The 20721-nt window shown below is 33.0% G+C and overlaps 1 protein-coding gene across 1 annotated transcript in view; it reads right to left on the bottom strand.

The window, feature by feature from the left end:
* Positions 1–19278, bottom strand: part of Dmd (dystrophin) — a 1916788-nt gene extending 1897510 nt beyond the window's left edge. Inside the window, exon 1 of the mRNA XM_048336444.1 lies at positions 19045–19278. Coding sequence (XP_048192401.1) covers positions 19045–19075 — 31 coding nt within the window. The 5' untranslated portion in view covers positions 19076–19278. The remainder of the gene's footprint in view (positions 1–19044) is intronic.
* Positions 19279–20721: the final 1443 nt, after the last annotated feature.

Below are 20721 nucleotides of genomic sequence, written 5' to 3'. Positions count from 1 at the left end.
GGAAAGACAATTGGCATATTCATCAATTCAAATTCAATACAAGAGACATTTATTGGTATTGTTTCATTCTTTTCATCACTGAAATAATAGCTAATTAATTCAATCCATATTTATTGAATTTCTTAGTACAAGGTAGTAGTCTAAAAACTGTGAGAACATAAACACAAATTTGATTTGCAACATCTAGGAGAATGTATCCTAGTAATAAAGATAACATGATTAGTCAATTTTTGTTTGAAATAGTATAATCTCAGTCACTATATCTGTCAAGTGGCAGTGGCAATTAATCCTTTTACCACAGCTTTTATAAGTGGAAATTATATAAATAAAATGTTATTCTTATTGTTGCTATATCATTTAACATAAAATACAGAAGATGTATACAAATTGTTCAATGACAGTTTGATTTCTAGATGTCATAGATTAGAATTCAACTCTTTACTGTTCTTATTTCAATTTTCAAAAGTGCACACTATATTGTTACAATATGAGTATATATAATATTAACAGGGAATGCACAATCTAATCTAAATATCCTATGCAGTATATACACTGCCAACTCACTGGGTAGGACTTTGTTTTGGGAATACAAAGGTTAAAAAAGGGTTGTATAATATATTTTAGATGAAGACTTAATAGAATAAGGTATGCTTTAATTGAGGAAAATGTAATTATGGATTTATCATGAAAAGAATTATCACAGTTAAGTGCAAAGACTGTATTTTCTTTGGTTAAAATATCAAGTTAAAATTCATTTTCGGGATGGCACATAAAAAATTTAACAAATGTACTTGAAGATAAAATATGAAAGAAAGTTGTACTACTTAGAAATATGAAAAATTTATCTTAAAATGAGAGCAGGGGTCCAATTATTTTAGGAAATTTATGTTGTCACACAGGTTATAATATAATTTAATTTATAACATATAATTTTCCTCACAAAATATCTATTCCACCAGAGCTCTGGGCTTCTGTAGTACTCTGGAAATTGGAAGGGTTCAACAAATAAATGTTCAAAAATGTACTTTTTACATGAATAGTATGGTAGCATAATAAACAAAGTACAGCTCATACTCATTTGTTGACAAAAATACTCATGTTTAGTGCAAAAATAACTAAATATTTAAATACGTTTAAATCATTCAGTAAATATTTCTCACTTTGCATTTGAACATATGTGTAATGCTTCTGCTCACATAGTTTTCCAACAACTGAATTTCCTTTTATAAAATGAGCTCTATCCCAGATTAACACAGATGAATGATTTCCAACTATTGTGGCCAACCCTGAGGGTGGAATATGAGCTCAAGAAACCAGCGATGTGAAACTGAATACTGTCTGAAATGGACATTCCGTTCTGGGTCCCCTTCAAGAAACCAAGCAAACACTTATCTTCCAGGTAGTCTAAGCTAACCATCCTTTGGGAATCTGTCCTCAGACACAGCACAAAAATTTCAGTCCATATCAAAGAAAGCAGGCCTGATATGAGAAACATTTCTCCCAGTTTCCATCTCAAACTTAACAAAACAAACAACACTGATGAACTAAACAAGACCACTAATACATGAACAACCTAGGTTAAGCAGCCAACACTTGTACCTGAGATTATAACTTTCACATGCATGCGAATAAAAAAATGCATGTCCAGTATTTACTGATAAATGTAAATCCTTTTCAGCCGGACTAATGCCAAATTTCAAATATACAGTGATTTAATGAGTAACAGACAAATGCTATGATATTAGTCACTAATTTGTGTTCCTTACAAACTATTAGGCATGAGCAACCCACAGACACTAAGCACACCTCCCCCCATCCCCATCAGAAAGAAAAGATCTGAGTCACAAGCATGGAAGCAACTTGAAAATGACAATACAAAATATAATTGCTGCATATCATTATTTACCATGAGTTTTCAAAAGAACAGACATCAGGAGTGCCATATTTTGAGTTGAATTGTCAGCAGTGCTTTTGTAATGATGTTCTATAAGCAAATATTAAAATATTGAATAGAAGTTATTTGTAGATGTGAAGGGTTTGTGTGTGTGTGTGTGTGTGAGAGAGAGAGAGAACTGTAAGAAGAAGGAACAAACAACAGATGAAATTGTGTGACATATTTGTGCAACCACAAGTAATTTTATGTCTAAATGGAAGTGTTCATGGTGGAGATAACAGATGAAGAAATGAGAGGCAATAGCAGATACCATTCTATAAAACATCTTCTTTATTAAGGCCTTAGACTTTGCCCTTCAGTTAAAAGATTCTCTAAAGTATAGTAAGCTGGAAGCACACCACCTGGTTTGCATTTTAGAAACCTAGCTGAATAGCAATTACATAGATACATTTATTTAACACCAGATTAACAGCAAGGATATCATTCAAACTCACAAATCCAATCCAAGGTTGTTTTGGATCTTTATACCTGTTCCAAAAATTTGATATCTAAATGTATATTTCTCTTTTTAAGTTATACAAATTAGCTATTTTTGAAAATAATCATTAAAACAATAAAAAGAACAAAATTACTCCCAACACTTTGGCAGTCACCAATCAATACCTTGCACTTATTTTTTTTTTGGCCAAAAACTATGTAAAGTGGAATTATTTTATCCTTAATTTACTCTTGGAGGGCAGATAGTTGTAGATGTGGTCAGGTTAGTGCCAAGTATATGATGGGCACTAAATAAGCATGAAATAAATATTGGCTAGTATTAATTGACTTAGTAGGTAGTTCCAATTGTGGGCCACCATAACTTCTATCATGCCATCTTGTCTCAGTTTTTTAAAAATAAATTACAGTACCTTCCAAAGTACTGCATATAGAATACTGCTTAAATCATTGTTACATGTTTCTCTTTAAGCATTCTCACATAAATAGTAATGAATCGCATATTAGTGGGTTAGAATTAAACCATCCTTCCTACTTTGAGTAATTGATTCATGAACTTATTAGACTCATATTTTGATTAAGTCAGGTAATAATTCAGTGATATTTAGAACATGGAAGACTTGTTAATGTTTTAGAGCTGGTGTTTAGAAAATATTTTGCAATAATTATAGGTTCACAGGAAGTTGCAAAGAAACACACGGACATGATGTGTAAATTGGCTTAAGCTCCCTTACTGTCGACATATGTATAACTAGAATACAAGATCAAAAGTTGGAAATATCAAATATAACCCAGTCTATTCAGATTTTACCAGCTATGCATACATTCATTTGTGTGCCTCTGTGTATATATATGTAAATTTCTACATAAGGAAATTCAATTACTTTTGTGTAACAAATACCATAGTGAAGATACAGTACAAATCCATCATCACAGTATACCTATATTGAACACCCTTCCCTTATTCCTAACCTTGGACAACTGACAATGTGTTCATGATATGTCTATACTTTGTTGAAATAATGTTCTACAAAGGAATGTAATCTTTTGAGATTTTTTTAGCTGAGAATTATGCCTTAGTTTTGCACTGGGGTTACAAATAGTAAATGTTATTGTTGAGTATTATTTCATGCTATGGATGCATCACTGATTGTTTAAAATGCACCTATTTTTGGAAATTTGACTTCTCTCTAATTTATGATCACAACTTTCATGTATAGGTTTTGTGTATGAACATGCATTTATATTTATCGGGATAAATATCTGTGAGTACAAATGCTAAGCAGTATGGTGACTGCATATGTAGAGGACACTCAAAAGTAGTTTTCTAGAATGTTTGGACCATTTCATAATCCCTCCTGCAATACATGAGGACCTTAGTTTCACTGCATCCATGTTATCTTTTAATTTCATTTTTAAAAAGAAATCAAACATTCAAAGGGTTGTCTAGTGATAACTCATTGCAAATTTAATTTGCATTCATATTAAACATGCACTTCTTACATATTTACTTGGCATCATGTATCTTCAATGATGTGCCCGGTAAGGTATTTCTCTCATTTTCTAGTTGGACTATTTGTGTTTCTAGTGTTTAAAGTTATTTTTATAAATTCTAGATCCTAGTGCTTTGAGAGTTCACAAAGAAACACTAGAAAAGCTATGTCATATAAAATATTAAAGAACACAATGAAATTATCATTAGCATAGTAAAATGTTAGCGTATATATTATATCCTTCATTAAACTGTTAAGTATTAGTTCACATACGTAACATATTTATTGAGAAACCTATTGTGCATCTAGTTCTGGGGAACTAATGATGAATAAGAATGGTTGACCTGACTGGCTCCATGGAACTTAACCATAAACTGATAATATGGACTACTTTCATACATAGCACTATGTGTAGCATGGGAATGTTACACAGTAGTAAATTTTGATTTATCCAAGTAATTTTGACCTTTATCTTCCCAGAGGAAAGCTTATGAATGGAAAATGCTGTTATCTGAATGAAACATGAAAGAGAAAGAGAGGTTCTACACAAATGGAAAAGCAAATATAAAAGCCCCAATGGAAAAAAGAAGCAAGATCTATTTAAGCAGCACTAAGAAGGTCATTAAAAGTGGAAAGCATGATGGAAGATGAAGTAATGGCTCAGCCTTGTTTATTTATTTTTGTATCATTGCTTCTGTGGTTGTTGTTGTTGCTGCTGCTGCTGCTGCTGATGATGATGATGATGATTAATTTCTGTTTTTTGTGCCAGGGGTTAGATCCAGGACATTGCACAGACTTAGCAAGGGGTCTACCACCCAGTTATATCCCTAACCCTTATTTTGTTGGTTTTATTGTTTTGGTTCACTTTTCCAGCAGCTATTAGAAGCTACTGAGGTGATTAATTGGGTAGTGACATACTTATATTTATGAATTAGAGAGATTGGATGAGGAAGACTTTATGCAGATAAGCCAGTAAGGAAACAGCTGCCTATTACTAGGTTGGAATAGTAGAGAAGTAAAGAAAAGGTTGAAAAGATTAATAGTAAATGTTGATTGCCAGTGGTTTAGCATATCAACTAGAGAAATAAAGGTTTTAAGAATGAAAGAGGGGGCTGGGAATATGGTCTAGTGGTTGATTGCTTGCCTAGTATACATGAAGCCCTAGGTTCACATATATAGAAAATCTTCAGAAGTGGGGTTGTGGCTCAAGTGGTAGAGTGCTAGCCTTGAGCAAAAAGAAGCCAGGGACAGTGCTCAGGCCCTGAGTTAAAGGCCCAGGACTGGCAAAAAAAAAAAAGAGGTTTTCGAACAGGTACCAGTGTTTCAGACCTCTAATCTTAGCTACTCAGGGTGATGAGACCTGTTGAATTGGTATACAAGTCCAGCCCAGGCAGAAAAAAATCTGAGATTCCATCATCAAAATAATTAGCAAAAAGCCACCTGGAAGCATGGCTCAAGTGGCAGCTTATCCAGTTACAAATCCAAATTGTAAACCCCAGAACCCCCCTAAACATAAAAAGAAACAAGTTTTTTAGCTTATAAAAATAGATGAATGGCTACACTATTCACTGATTTAAAATAAATACAAAAAATCCTAGCCTGCAAATTCCAACTTCAGGAGCCCAAAGTAGGGGTGTCATGTGTCCAGGACAGCCTGCTCTATAGTCTACGGAGGCAGAATATGTCACATAATAAAATAGAAACAACAAAATGAAGGATAGGCAAGGATAGGGTTTCATAGGATGAAGGGGAAGTTTTATTTAAACTTTTAGAGTCCGAGTGTGTTTGTCACCTATGAATGGAAATGTCAAGCCGGTTTGTTATGATTCCATTTCTGAAAGTCAGTAGATAAAACTGTACTAGAGGTAAAACTGGGTGAGGTAGCTACATGCAGGTGTTAACAAAGCCATAGGCATGTGGATAACAATGAAGGAAAAAATTAGGGAGCAAGATTGGATTGAGTCCTGAAGAATCCAAATATTTAAAGCCTGAGTAGAGAGTATTAGCCTGCCGTGCAGACTGAGCAGAAACATCCTCTAAAATGCAAACACAGCAGGAAAGTACAGTGCACAGATCTCCAAGGAAGACAATGTTCTTAGGAAGGAAGGAAGGAAGAGTTAATAATATTGAACACAGTTGCAAGTTCAAGAAAGATGAAGAAATTTTGTCAATTGGTTTTAGTGACATGAAGTTCTTTACTTCACTTGATCTCAGCAGGGTAAAGCTCGAACATAAAGCATAAAAATCCTAAGGCAAAATAGGAGATCTCTATTCAAGTAATGTGTATAAAATCCAGGCAGAAGATAACACATTATTTTGCTTTGTTGTATTTTTACCTATAATAGAATTTATAATTTCATTTTCTGAAAAAGTTTCAAAATGAACCACTAATACAGTTAACACTATTTCATATTAAAATAACATGACTAACAGCATCATAAGATATAAATAACATTAAGCTATAATTATGTATTGTAATTGGAGATTTGTGTTTGTATAAATTCAGCAAAACAGTCCCAACTCTGTTAGAGTATTTTTCATATTTTCCTAGTGGAAGAATTGATTTCCTTGTTTTTGGTTATAATTTTACTGAATCTATAAATATTCATAAAGACAAAGTACTTGCATATGCAAGCCACTTGATATCTAGGCAGTATATATGTATGTGTATTATGTGGGTATCACAGAGAAATATCTGAAAGTACTAATAACACAAAAAGAAATGAACTAATTTATTTTATTCAATACACTGTCATGAAGACTTTTTATTCCTAGAAAAATAGTATCTCCCACAATCTCATCTAATCTTACACACTGGAGAAATAAAAGGAGTGCAGTGTTGATTAAAATAAAGGAAACATGGATTCTAATTATTCCCTCTTTATATTATCATTTAGATATCATTTATAGCAGTAGATTATAGAAAACAGTGTTTGCATGTTTAATATTACAGAGCTTTGCTATATTGGTTGAAGCACTATTGCTTTGTTTGACTGCAGATTGGCATATTGGATTTCTGAAAATGTATCGTTGTCATTTGGTTTATTTCTATGGTTTAACTAGGTGTCAGTGACTTTGGATTTAATAAATCGTAAACATTTAAAAGTGCTTAAAATTTATATAGTCTGGATATTGACAATTTTATTTGCTACTCAGTTACTTAGCAATAGTAAACAATCTGTATCATTGAAAAAAAAAAGACTTCACTTTTCACTAGTTCTGGGTCCAAAACTCAGGATCTTGGAACTATCTCTGACATTTTTGTGCTCAAAGCTAGTGCTATACTATTTGAATCACAGCTCTACCTCTGGATTTTTGGTTGTTAATTGGAGATAAAAGTGTTTCATAGACTTCCCTGCCCAGGCTGGCTTTGAACAGTGGTCCTCAGATGCCAGCCTCCTCAGTAGTCATGAAGTATGGGGTACTGGCAATAACAGACATTTTAATAGGGAATATACTGTTAGGGGTTATTTCTCATTCCTCCTTATCTCCCACTCTCATCCATACATCTCGAACCATTTTGTACCATGGTTAACTTTGGATTTTTTAATTTTTAATATATATTAATATATCTTTTGATAATAATGGCATTTCTTTTGAAGTCAGAGGGAGAATCTCATATAATTCATTAAAATAGAAATGGTGGGAACAATATTAATATGGTTGGACACGATGAATACTGCTTAACTACGAGATTTCATGTATTTAAAAGCCTAGGGAATATGTCCTAGTGGTAAAGTGCTGGCCTCATATATATAAAGCCCTGGGTTCAATTACTTAGCACCACATATATAGAAAAATTCGGAAGTGGCATTGTGGCTCAAGGGGTAGAGTGCTAGCCTTGAGCAAAAAGAAGCCAGGGACAGTGCTCAGGCCTGAGTTTAAGCCCCAGAAATGGCAAAAAACAAAACAAACAAAAGCCTAATTCTCAGTCTATGCTCCTTGTACATTTCCAGAATTGTGCAGTATACATTATATACATATTTACAACTATGTATAACAATACTAAGTATAACTCACATGAAGATAAAAGAAAATTACTTTGTCTATGTGTAAAAGAAATAATTATAGCAATTTAAATAGTTAATTATGCTAAACAAGATTCATAATAGAAATTATCATTGTCATATTAATCTCTGGAAATTGTTTTTCTTTCTTTTTTTTTTTTTTTGCTGGTCCTGGGGCTTTAACTCAGGTCCTGGGTGCTGTCTGTGAGCCTTTTCATGCTGAAGGCTAGTGCTCTACCTCTTGAGCCACAGTGCCACTTCCAAATTAAGATACTAAACTGTATGCATATGGGCCCAATTCTCATTTTTCTGTTTATATTGCATAGTAACCTATGCGTCTGTGAAATAAAATCAGGAGGGTCAACTTAGTGAGACCATTCTGGCTATGTCAGCTGTAGATAGATAATGGTTCCTTATATCTTTCTCATGTTGACATGGTGAGAAGATTGAGACAGAATAATACAGTGAGGTAAATTATTCTAGATAGCATCACAGATAATTCCCTGTAGAGTTCTAGAGAATAGGCATAAGCTTATTCAGGACTTCTCAGGTTTTTATCTAAGAAATGATAATATGTGAACATATATGGTCTTTGAATAAACTAAAAGGTTTGGGTTTTAAAAAATAGAATTCTCAACAAATATATTTATTTTTATAAAAGATATTACAACTCTTGGCATGTTATATTGTATTCTACACTCTTACAGACTATCCAAACCTGAGAAGTTGTAACAATGGTCTGATAAAGAATTTCATCTATTTGTGTGCTGATACTAAGGCTTGAACTCAGAGCCTCCTACTCTTGGTTGGCTTTTTCACCCAAGGCTGGAACTCTACTATGAGGACCGCATCTCCACTTCTGTCTTTTGGCTGGTTAATTGGAGATGAGGCTTACTACTTCCTGGAGTTGGCTTTGAACCATGATTATCTGTTCTCAGCCTCCTGAGTAGTTTGGAATTTAGGCATGAGCTACTAGTGCCTGACTGTTTAAGGACCTTTAATCCTACTTCTACTCTGTCATTCTTCAAATATCCTGATTCCCACACATCAGCTGAAAATTGCTCAGCCTCTCCATATTTCCATATCTTCATCAATTATAAAGAGATAATTCTTTTTCCCTTCTCCAGGTTAGTACAGGAATTAAATGAGAGACATGTGATGTGTTCAGAGAAGTGTTTGCCACTTAGTACAGCTTGATAAATAGTGCATTACCAGGTGAACCTGAAGTAGTGCTGTTCACATACAAGATAATGTCAATAGCTGTGTATGTACAGGGAATCAGTGCCTCATTATTCCTCATCACCTCTCCTACTCATTCTCTAATCCACATCTCCATTTTCCCATGATGTAAGAACTACTTATAGAGGTAGATTATTCAATAAAAACATTCACGATAGGCTGGGAATATGGCCTAGTGGCAAGAGTGCTTGCCTCGCATACATGAAGCCCAGGGTTTGATTCCCTGAGCACCACATATATAGAAAACGGCCAGAAGTGGCACTGTGGCTCAAGTGGTAGAGTGCTAGCCTTGAGCAAAAAGAAGCCAGGGACAGTGCTCAGGCCCTGAGTCCAAAGCCCAGGACTGGCAAAAACAAAAACAAAAACAAAAACAAAATCACGATCATACCATTCACAATTAAACATTTATGGTTGATCCCACACTTTATAACTCTCTTGACATTTTGTAATAGTTGTATGCATATGCATATACCCATGTGTATGTATCTGTTTTCTGGCTTGTAGAGTTGTAATCTCATAAAAGGCAAAGAGAACACAGCATGTGTTCAACAGTGTCTAAAAATAAGCCAGTAAAAGTCTTCTGATAAAAAAATAGTTACTCACTATCTTATCAATATTCTATCAATTTCTATTTTTCACAAAGCTAACTGATAAGTACATTATATTTGACCATGATTAAATTTCAATTACTCAAATGTGTTCTATGTCTCCAATATGATGTTACTTTTATTTAAACTGAATTGTCAATGTTTTCTAAGTATCTTCACTATTTTCACATGAGGGGAGAGGGAAAGGGAGAGGGGGAGGCCGAAATGAGGGAGGACGTAACAAATTGTACAAGAAATGTACCCACTACCTTACGTATGAAATTGTAACCCCTCTTTACATCCCTTTGACCATAAATAAGTATTCAGAAAAAAAGAATAATCAATTCTACTAATGGTTCTCAAGAATTTTTGGACATTTTTCCAATAAGCATCTATATTAACTAAAACAGTATTAAATAAAGTGCAAAGTTACCTTGTTATATCTATGCAATTTCATATTCTCTAAAGGATGATTTTTCATATTACTTAACAACTCTGACTGAGCAATTGAAATTCAGACTAAGATAAATGTTTTACACTGAAGGCTCATTTCATTCTACAGTAGTCCATTGAAATGGGGTTTCCAAAGGAGGTATTTTTAGGAAGTGCAGAGTACAGGAAAAAGCTGAATACATTACACAATTTAAATATTTATTGAAGATTTTCTACTAAGGCAACATGTTGGTGATATCTCACTGAAATGGCAATGTGGAAGAGGAAATTGGGGGTAAATAGATGGCAGAGAATGTAGAAACCAAGACATTTGGTGCTGAAATGAAGGATCTTCATTCAGAGTCATCAATTGAAGACTGGAAGGGGAATAGGCCTGTGTACAGAAATATTGTTTGGCTTTTGATTTTTATCATGCTATTTAGGTGCTTTTCTTTGATTTTTAGAGTTCTTTTGTCTTCATTATTGAATTCTGAACCTCCTTGTCTTCACAATCTATGATCTTACTAACTGATCCCACGTATTCCCTGTCTCACCTATTCAAATCCCTAAAAATGACTTCATTTCCAGGTTTAATATCCCCATATCCACATTATGCACTCTCTGTAAAACAATAAAAATTAGCATTCATAACCTCAATCCTTCAATCCTTCCAGTTTCTTTTCCAATCTTGTATATTGCACCACTTTTTATTTATTTATTTATTTATACATTTGTTTATTTATCCATATCTTGGAGAACACTGAATACAATTCAACACCAAATGACATTGATTCTATCTCAAAGAAATTCTGAATAGATTCATTTCTCTCATCTCCAATGGCACAATTCATGTGAAAACTACATTGTTTTGAATTGAGAAGAACAACAATAATGACTGGTGACCCTCCAACTACCCATAGTATTTTCTGATCATTTCTTTTAAAAAAACAGTGATATTCTTTTAAAAAATCCAATAATCATTCCATTGCTGCTCATATAAACACATGAATGCCTTTGTTGTGCGTATATAAAGTCAAAAAATAATTGCCATGGCCTTGTAGTGTCTAAATGATCCAGCCCTATCCAATTCTTTCAGGTGAAGTCTTGTCTCTACGCTTTCCCTTCCTATCCTCTAGGGATGGTGACCTTTTAGTTCTTTCTTCATAGGAAGTTCCATTGCCATAAATGTTGTTCCCTCTGACTGGAATGTCTTTGTTCTCTCTTTTCCCTTGGACAATTATTCAGAAAACCCACTCTTTTTTTTTTCTTGTGTTGAATATTTTTTTTCAGGAATACTTACAACTAGTATAGGTCTCATTATACTCTTACATCAATGGGTGACTTACTCTATAGCTCTTATCCCAGATGAAAATTAGTGTCAAAGTATTTGTACAGATATCCTCCCTTGAATGCTATCACCTTGACTTTTCTTGTTTAAATATTATTTCCAGCATATAACACAGTAACTGGGATAGAATTGGTACTCAATATATATTTGCTGCATGGAATACAACTCATCAGCTATGAATTCTTTGAAAGATAATAGTCATTCAAAATGTATATAATCTTTCTGGAAGCATTTCTTTTGCTTCTTTCATCTCTGGATTTATTTTGAGAGCAAATCTATTTCCAGACATTTTAAGGAAAACACTGCACAGGCCATAGGATCAAGCAAAGTGAACCCTCTGATTATGCTTGGTGTTCTCTGACACAGCCCATTAGGGATGGGGTGTGTACACCTAATCCAAAAGAATCCCCTAGCTCTTCAGCAGCTGTTCACATGGCTCCTGCCCTGCCCTTCAGCCTCAACTAAATCAGGATTCCCCAGCTGTCTGAGCTTCCCTTACACTTTCAGTTAACCACCTAGAAGCCAACAGTGCTTGTATGTGGTTATGCTCTCTGGAGTCTATTTTCCCCTTTTCTTTCTCAATGTTTTTCAAAGTGAAACTACAATGGAGATGCATTGGAATTATTTTACCTTCCCAACTATTGTAAAGACAAGCTGCACTTACTCATCAAGTCATTTCTACTACTGCCAGCTTAGTCGTCAACACAAAAATGGAATTATTCAACTTTGATTAAAATACTTTGGAAGTTTTGACACTGTGTGTTCTGTTCCTCCTTATTCTTTTTATTTCCCAAGGCTAGAAACTGCATGTAAAACAGTGTGCTGACTCCCTTGCCCTTTAAGTCAGCATTTAGGCTAAAGTACTATTGCTACTGTAATCTGATAAAGGAGAGACAAGTTCTGTGCAAAAATAAATATGAATGCCAGGAGTGAGCAAGAGGCTACTGATGCTATGCCCTTTTATAGTCTTAATTCTGGGAAAGAATAAAAAAAAAAACAGGGAAAGCAGTTTAAAGCATAATAAAAACCAAGGAGAGGGTGAAAACATTAAAAAGAACCCAAAGGCCTTGATTTGTCCATAATTGGAAAGAATTTAGAGTGCTATTACTGTTAATTATGCTCAGCTAATACTGGCTTTTTCTGCAAATCAAACTTTTTCATGATGATAGATTTTAAATACATCTAAAAGTAGAAGATAAATTGGCAAAAGGCTACGTGTTATTTCAGCATTACAGTTCCTCATTATTGTTATAGTCCTAAATGTTTTATAATTCACTATATATAATCTAAAAGCATAGTAGTTCAAGTATGATTTTGGGGGAGTTAAAAATATGTTAACCCTTCAAAACCCTTTAGCTATCTACATCTTCCTTGTTTACATGGCTAAGCTTTGGCAATAACAATGCATTCAGTATATCTCTTAGAAACAACTACTCATCAGAACAACTACTTTTTCCCACTTAAAATGAATACACAAAATATGTGAGCTAAAATGAAGTGGAAAATTAAAAGGGGTTCAAAACTTTTCTCATTTTTTACTTGGACAGTGACATAAGACAAATGACATGAAAACACAAATAAGACAAAGTTAAACTAGCCCTAAATAAATTCTGGCTTTCAAAACTGGCATAAAAAATCAGTTTTCTAGGGGCTGGGGATATGGCCTAGTGGCAAGAGTGTTTGCCTCGTATACATGAGGCCCTGGGTTCAATTCCTCAGTACCACATATATACAGAAAATGGCTAGAAGTAGCGCTGTGGCTCAAGTGGCAGAGTGCTAGCCTTGAGCAAAAAGAAGCCAGGGACAGTGCTCAGGCCCTGAGTCCAAGCCCCAGGACTGGCCAAAAAAAATCAATTTTCTAACATTTTTTAATTTAATGAAAATAAATTCCTGGCAATTGTATAAGATTTAAATACTAATTTAACAATGCTGGAAGAGCCATTTAATAATTGCAAAACCAACAACAGGAATAATTTATCAACATAACAAAGAAATGAAAGTTCAGATATAGTTAAAATATAATTGTCCATTCTTCCTAAATGTCCATTACTGATGAACAGAGTGCATAACTACAAGTGAAAGTGAGGAATTGAGGCAGAAATCAAAAGATAATAAAGATGATCAAGAAGAAAATGATTTCAGAATTCAATCCTGACTGATCAGAACACTTGTTTGTTTTTTTCAGAGCATACAGATATTGGTGCAGATGTGTGTAAAAGGGAGACTTAATACACCATTGTAAACTTGTTTGACCTCTTTGGAAAGTAGTATGGAGGTTCCTCATTAAACTAAAAATAGAATTATCTACTCTATTATACAACGCTTTCACTCTTGAGCAATTATACAAATGATTCACAAAATAGGATACAGTAAAGCCACAAACACAAGCATATTCATTGTAGCAGTATAAACCATAGCCAAGGTAGGAAACAAACTAAATGCCTCTCAATGAAGAAATGGATTAAGAACATGTGACCTATACATATATACATATATGTGTCTGTGTGTATACATACATATATACAATGGAATTTTACTTATCCATTGGAAGAAGATACTGTATCATTTGCAAAGATATGGAAGGACCTTGGAAAAATCATGTAAGTTGAAGTAAATCTGGCCCAGAGAGACAATGTTTGCATGGTTTCTCTCCTATGTAGAAGCTAGAATTAGTTTATAAATATGTAAGAAACACTTCGGGTGGTATGCAAGTATATACAAATGTAATAACTGATATACTGTATATTCAGAGTAGAACTCAAACAGTGAAATTCCCTAATAAGGCAAAATCACAGTTCAACAAAATAAACACCAAGAAGCTAGTAATACTTGAGAAGGGTGAGGTGAGGTCAAGCAGAAGAGGAGAAAGAGAAGAATGCAGTAAAAAACTTCAACACATCTCCTACAAAATTAAGAAAAGTGAGGGAAAGGGTAGGTTGCGGGGGATGCACGAAAATATTGAAAGTGGTAATATTGATCAAGACACATTGTATTAATAAACTGCTTTGTTGAATGGCAACTCCTTTGTACAGCTACTACAGACTATGTATGTGTGTGTATGTATGTATGTATGTATGTATGCATGTATGCATGTATGTATATATGTACTTAAAAGAGTCAAATAGAAGGATTATAGGACTTCACAAAATTGCTTTGTGTGTGCCTCCATCTGTTGATGTTCACAGATGTTTTGAGTAGGTTATATTAGATGGGAATAAAGATTTGGCATAGATTCAAATAAAAATTATGTCTTGAAATGCAGCCTATATTGAATATGTGAAGACAGGAAGATAGATTGTTTTAGTGAGGTGAGGTTGAAGTTGCATGACAATGAGATACGATTTGTTTTTAGGCATGAGGCACCAAGCCTTTTTTTTTTTTCTTTCCTATTCTGTGTCTGCCTGCTGCCAATCAGTATTTGTATGTGAAACACTGGAACCAAAGATTTTGCTGTTGCTTACATGTTTTGCAATTTTCCAGGTAGTAATCATGAATGAAGCAAAGAAAAGCCTGTACCCTAGGTATTAAAGTATTTCACAATCTCTGGAGGGGCCATCTGGTTTATGAAGGCACATTAATATTGAAATACCGCATACTATATGGGAAACAGATTTTTCTTCTAAAACTCTAAGAAAAAGTATGAACCAAATTATTTTTACCCATAAATATTGAAACTATCCTCTGCCTACAAGTGATTCACAATTAGGAGTTATTTTTCTACTCAAAAATGGATATCAGAATCTGTGGAAAATATTCCACTTGTAATATTAATTAGAGAGAGTTTGAAAATTTACAAAGTATTAGAAACAATTCTATGTGATACTAATAGAAAAATCTCTTCCATTTTGACAAAATAATGAACCACACTATAGCATTATCATTTTCACTTTCATACTTATAATTAAACATTAGAAATCCATACTTCATAGTATATTTTTAGTAGAAAGTTTAGCTTATTGATTCTTTTTTTTTCTTCTGTGGTACTAGAAATGGAAACTAGGACCTTGAACATGCTAGGCAGGCTATCACTGAACTACATACTCAGCTCCTAACACATTATAGGACCTCAGTGGGAAAAAAAAATGTTAAGACCAGAATATGTTTACGTCTTCATTTTTTAATTTTGAAGATCAATTTTTCTGCACGGAGCATACTCCTCCAATACTACATACTTTTGTGAAACTTTGCTAGGAAAATTGGGTGCATTCAATAAAACAATATTTTCAATATTTTCTATACTCCGTCCCATGACCTTCTCGACAAAACTTTCAATGTGAACCAATTGCCTTGATAAGAGAACACAAACCTCCTAGGATTATAGCAGGAAGTTGTGAGAGAGGAAACCATTACCTTTCTCTGAATCCAATAAAAACTTGAACATACTGTATAAAAATAAACCAAGGTCATCATTATTTCTTGTCATTGTCATTTGGCTTGTTTTCAAATTACATATACCATATATCTGAAATAACTGCACTGCCACTATTAACTAGACTTGATATCACTTTAATCAATGCATCTTTTCAGAATGAAAGGCAAAGATTTCAAATTCTCACTGTTATAAATTCTATTAATGCTCTAATTTGCATTTAATAAAATTTGCCTTTGAGAAATAATATATACTTTAAAGAATATAACAACAATTTCATTTTTAAATTTAACTAGGACAAGTTTAAACTCCAACAGATTGATCCAAATAGAGGTGATGTCTTATGAAGCTATTTAGTCTCTACTTACCTGAACATCTCTGAATTTTGCAATCTAATTTTGCCACCACAATTTTACAGTATTTTTCTTAAGAGAGTTCCTTAATTGTGTAACTCTAGGCTCCATAAATGCTGACATAAATTTCTTTCATGATTTTTCTTATCTTGTGTCAATCAAGGGAATTCCCTAGTTTTATTTGTTAATTACATAAACATTACATGTGTTTAAAATAGAAATTAAACACAAAAGGAAATCATCTTAAGGAAAGAGTAATTCCCAATTAACTTTTAATTAGCATCTATTTGAATATGCAGTACTCTGTAGCTGAAATACATATATATATGTATGTGTATTTATATAATCATCTCATATAAAATACTTTGCTTCTTATATTTGTAGCAAAACAGAATAGTTTGATGAAAACATGGTTAATCAGGCATAAAAAGTTAGAGAAATATTACAATAGGAATCACACAGGTTTGAGAGTTTGAGAAATCACTTTGGATCACTCCAGGTAAAGCCTTGATGAAGGCAAAGTAGAAGTTTTTAAAACCCTGAATTTTCCATGACAAAGAAGATCTTATTCTCTTTTGCTAAACCAGACAAATGGCCCAGAACTTGATAGTTTGCTTTATATGAAGCAAATGACTTGGGCAACAAGGATTTCAAATGATCTACAGGATTAAAGAAGAAGCTGTGCCAGCAGTATGAACTTGTATGGCAACTCTGTCTAGTTGAAATAAAATTAACAAACACCTTTCACCTTTTATATCTCTTAAATCAATTAATTTTCAGAAAAACTTTTCAGTCTTTTTGAAGAATGCATACTATTGTGTTTTCCATGAAATTATACTATGTAAAGATACCAAGCCTTCTTTTTTTTCATTTTTTTCTTTACTGTCAAAGTGAAGTACAGTGGGGTTACAGTTTCATATGTTGGCCTTCTTATTAACTTAAAAAATATAGCACATGTGTAAACCAGCAATCTCATTTTACTAGTTAACATGCCCCCACAAGACTCTGCAAACAAAAGTCTACCTGGTGATTTACATCATGTGAAACAATCTGAATAAAATGACTATTTGAAATGAGTTATTCCAATTTTACAATACATCACTTGTATATGCACTTTTCTCGTTTAAACAGTAACTATTTGAATTTAAAGTAGACATTTTAAGTTTCAAAGGCAGTTTTAAAAACTGGATTAAAATGTCAAAATATCCACAAGTAGAATGTTGTTAAACAGTAAAAGTTTATGTACCCTGAAAATACTTTCATTTTCTGTTAAAGCCACTACCATATTGTATAAATCTTATTTGATGGCTTTAAAATGTGTTATAATAAAGGCCAATAGGGGAATATCCCCAAACTTTTAGCAGTCTTTAACTTTTAAGAAGTGAAATGTTTGGATATCTATGAAAAAGCAGAATCTAAGTTTACCTTGGAAAATTCCAAATTTTTATTTCTTATAGCCTTTTAAAATTGCTCCAGTGTTATTAGAAAGTCATTATATTAGTATAATATCATACATATGTATAATTTTAACTTTGTAGGATTATCAACAATGAATGATTCTGATATTTATAAGCTATAAAGTGCATGAATAGGTGTGTATACTTGTGTGGCAAGGAATATACATCTGCTCCTTATATTTTGTAATGCTAATAACTGGAATAGTTTTTCAATTACAAAGCAAAATACACTGCTGAAATAAGGAGAAAATGTAGTAACTGTCATAGTATAAAATCTAATGGCATCTACTGTAAATTAACAAATGGACAATGTTAATTCATTTCCACAAAATGTTCTGACAGTCTATTTGACTCTTTTGACAGAAGTCATGAGGCATTAATAATTTTAGCCATAATTTTTTTCATTCTTAATTATAGGCATTGCCCTCATATCTATTTCAGGATGATTATAATCCACAAGTCAAAAATAGGGGAAAGACCATCTCCTTCATACATCTTTTCAGGACATATTGTCCTCATCATATATTACTTCTATATACTATTTTATTCAGGTTCATTTTTAAATTCCTCACTAGTTATTGGGACCTTCTTGAAAAATAAACAAGTTAGTTACATTTTTATATAAAGCCAAACTACAAAGCTTTAATGAAATGCTAGGTCATGATAGACATTTCACATGGTGCCTTTAGTGCAAAATATTAGGAATCTCTTAAGGCTTTATGTTATTTTATCAACAAGATACTGCCTGGTCACTTGTTAGCATAGATCATATCATTATTTAAAGAACTATTTTGACAAGTTACAGAAAAAAGCATTCAAAATACCAAACATATTATGAGAAAGAAATTTAAACATTCAATCTTTACTAATATTTTTATACTTGCCAATTATCCACAACTTATTCCTTCTTTGGTTCCACCATATGCTATGCTATATAAAAGTTTTCTAACCTTCATCCCACAGTGTCATTTTCATATGGCAATTACTTTATGTAGAATACATGCTACCATTACTAAATATAAAAGTATTAATCAAAATAGCTCAGAGACAAAAACTATTTTCCCATCAATCAAAACAGTTTGTTTCATGCATTCAAAACTAGTTATATAGTCTTTTACTTAAAGAATTTTTCACCCAGAGAGATGTATTCATTTTATTTTTAAAAATTTCCACTACTTTTACTGAAAAATTTTCCTAGTGAGAAACATATACACCTCAATATCAACACATACATTAAAAGTGCATAGAAAACTGCATTCATACTTATTCACAAACTTCTGTAATAAGTTACAATTTCCTAGTCAGTGAGCTTGTCACAAGCTAAAAGTAATGCCATGGTTAAATATATATTTTAGTTACATTGTACTTACAATAGTCCTCTACTTCTTCCCACCAAAGCATTTGGAAGGAAAGTGTGTATCAAGGCAGCGATAAAAATCTGGGTAGAAATTTCTCCCAACTCTATGGTTTCAGTAGGCTGAGGAATAATGAGAAACTAATAAACTTCAGCAGCCTTAAAAAAAAAAAAAAACTTAAGTTTTTCCTATCTGTTTTTCTCTGAAGGCAACTGCATCCAAGATCCGAGTCCTGTAGGGCAGGCAAAGGGAGTGATCACAACACTGAGTGAGTCAACATAGTAACTGATGCCAGGATTCTGTAGAGGCCTCTGGATATTTCAAATTCCAGGACCTGCGCACAACCAAGGGATCCGCCTTTTCACTCAAGTTGGTTTCCCATAATAGGATTGCCCATGGACACTACATATAAGGCTGTGCTTCCAGCATGGCAAGCCCTGCAAATTCAAATAATACTCAACTGTGTTCTGATTAGCATCCAAACCAGAATAGCACAGGGGGCAGAACATTTGCTCTTAAAGTGTTCTAACCAGCAAACTCTTTCAGCACACAAGTGCAACAAATTTTATAGAACCTAAACATATGTTTCCAAAATAATATAGAATATATTCATGCAAAATTAACCTTTGAAGGCCTTTCTTTTGTTCCCTCTCAATGCCACTAGAAGATTTACTCTATTTAACAAAAAGAAATACCCAGAATAATTTGGGTATTTGTTATATATCCAGTGGCTAACAAAGTTACTCTTACCCTTTGGGAGCCCATCAAAAGTCATATATTGATGATGCCAACAGTCTGAATAAAAGAGGTAGCAGCAGACTGTAGCATTTGGTTTCTGATGGCAGAATGTGAGTTGATCTCATGGGGAAAGATTTCTGCTAAAATAAAGAGCACTCTTAAAATGGAATGAAGAAATCCTCTGGAAAAAAATCTCAATTTCAATTGCAGGTTATGCTTTTACTACCAAATTACTCTTCAAAGACTTTAGTGCTAATTCATAAAACCATTCTTTTAGACACAGAGTTAAAGACCATTTATGGATTTTCAAAACAAGCCTTTATCTTTATTATTTACTGGGCAGTTATGTCACTGAATGACAATCTGAATGAAAATCACTCTATGCCAATAGAAGTATTCATCTTCCTGCTTACTATTTTTATGCAACGGGTGAGGTTAATATTTGTCAGAAAATCTTTGGCAATAACATTTAGGATGACATTTCTTTTATAGTTACAATAATCCTTGCTAAAATTATTTGGTTATTCAAGTCACAGATTCAAGGCAAAGATTCATTTTCTATGTCAACTATTCAGTTGCTTAAAACCGAAATAAATAATGAATAAGAACAGAAAAAATGACATTGAATGTTATTATGATTATCTTAAAACATTTATATTTATAAAATATTATACTATGATATAAACCCTAATAAACATTTTGTTTATAAAATATTTTGTTTTCATATTTTATATAATCATATTTTCATTTGCCAAAAAATTCCCTATGAAATAAAAATTATGTCTAACTTTAATTTTAGATAACTGTATTTAAATGACTATTATGGAAAATAGATCTTTTTCACAGTGCACCTCATTTTTTATCCTTACATTGGCTATCTTAAATATAAATATAAGCAGAAGTTTCATAAGACAAAAATTTAAAGAAAAGATTTCAGGTCCTACATTCAAGTTT

Source organism: Perognathus longimembris, chromosome 28 (genome assembly GCF_023159225.1).
Source record: "Perognathus longimembris pacificus isolate PPM17 chromosome 28, ASM2315922v1, whole genome shotgun sequence".
Lineage (NCBI taxonomy): Eukaryota > Metazoa > Chordata > Mammalia > Rodentia > Heteromyidae > Perognathus > Perognathus longimembris.
Note: the sequence above shows the minus strand (reverse complement) of the source record. Positions and strands in the feature narration are given on the sequence as shown.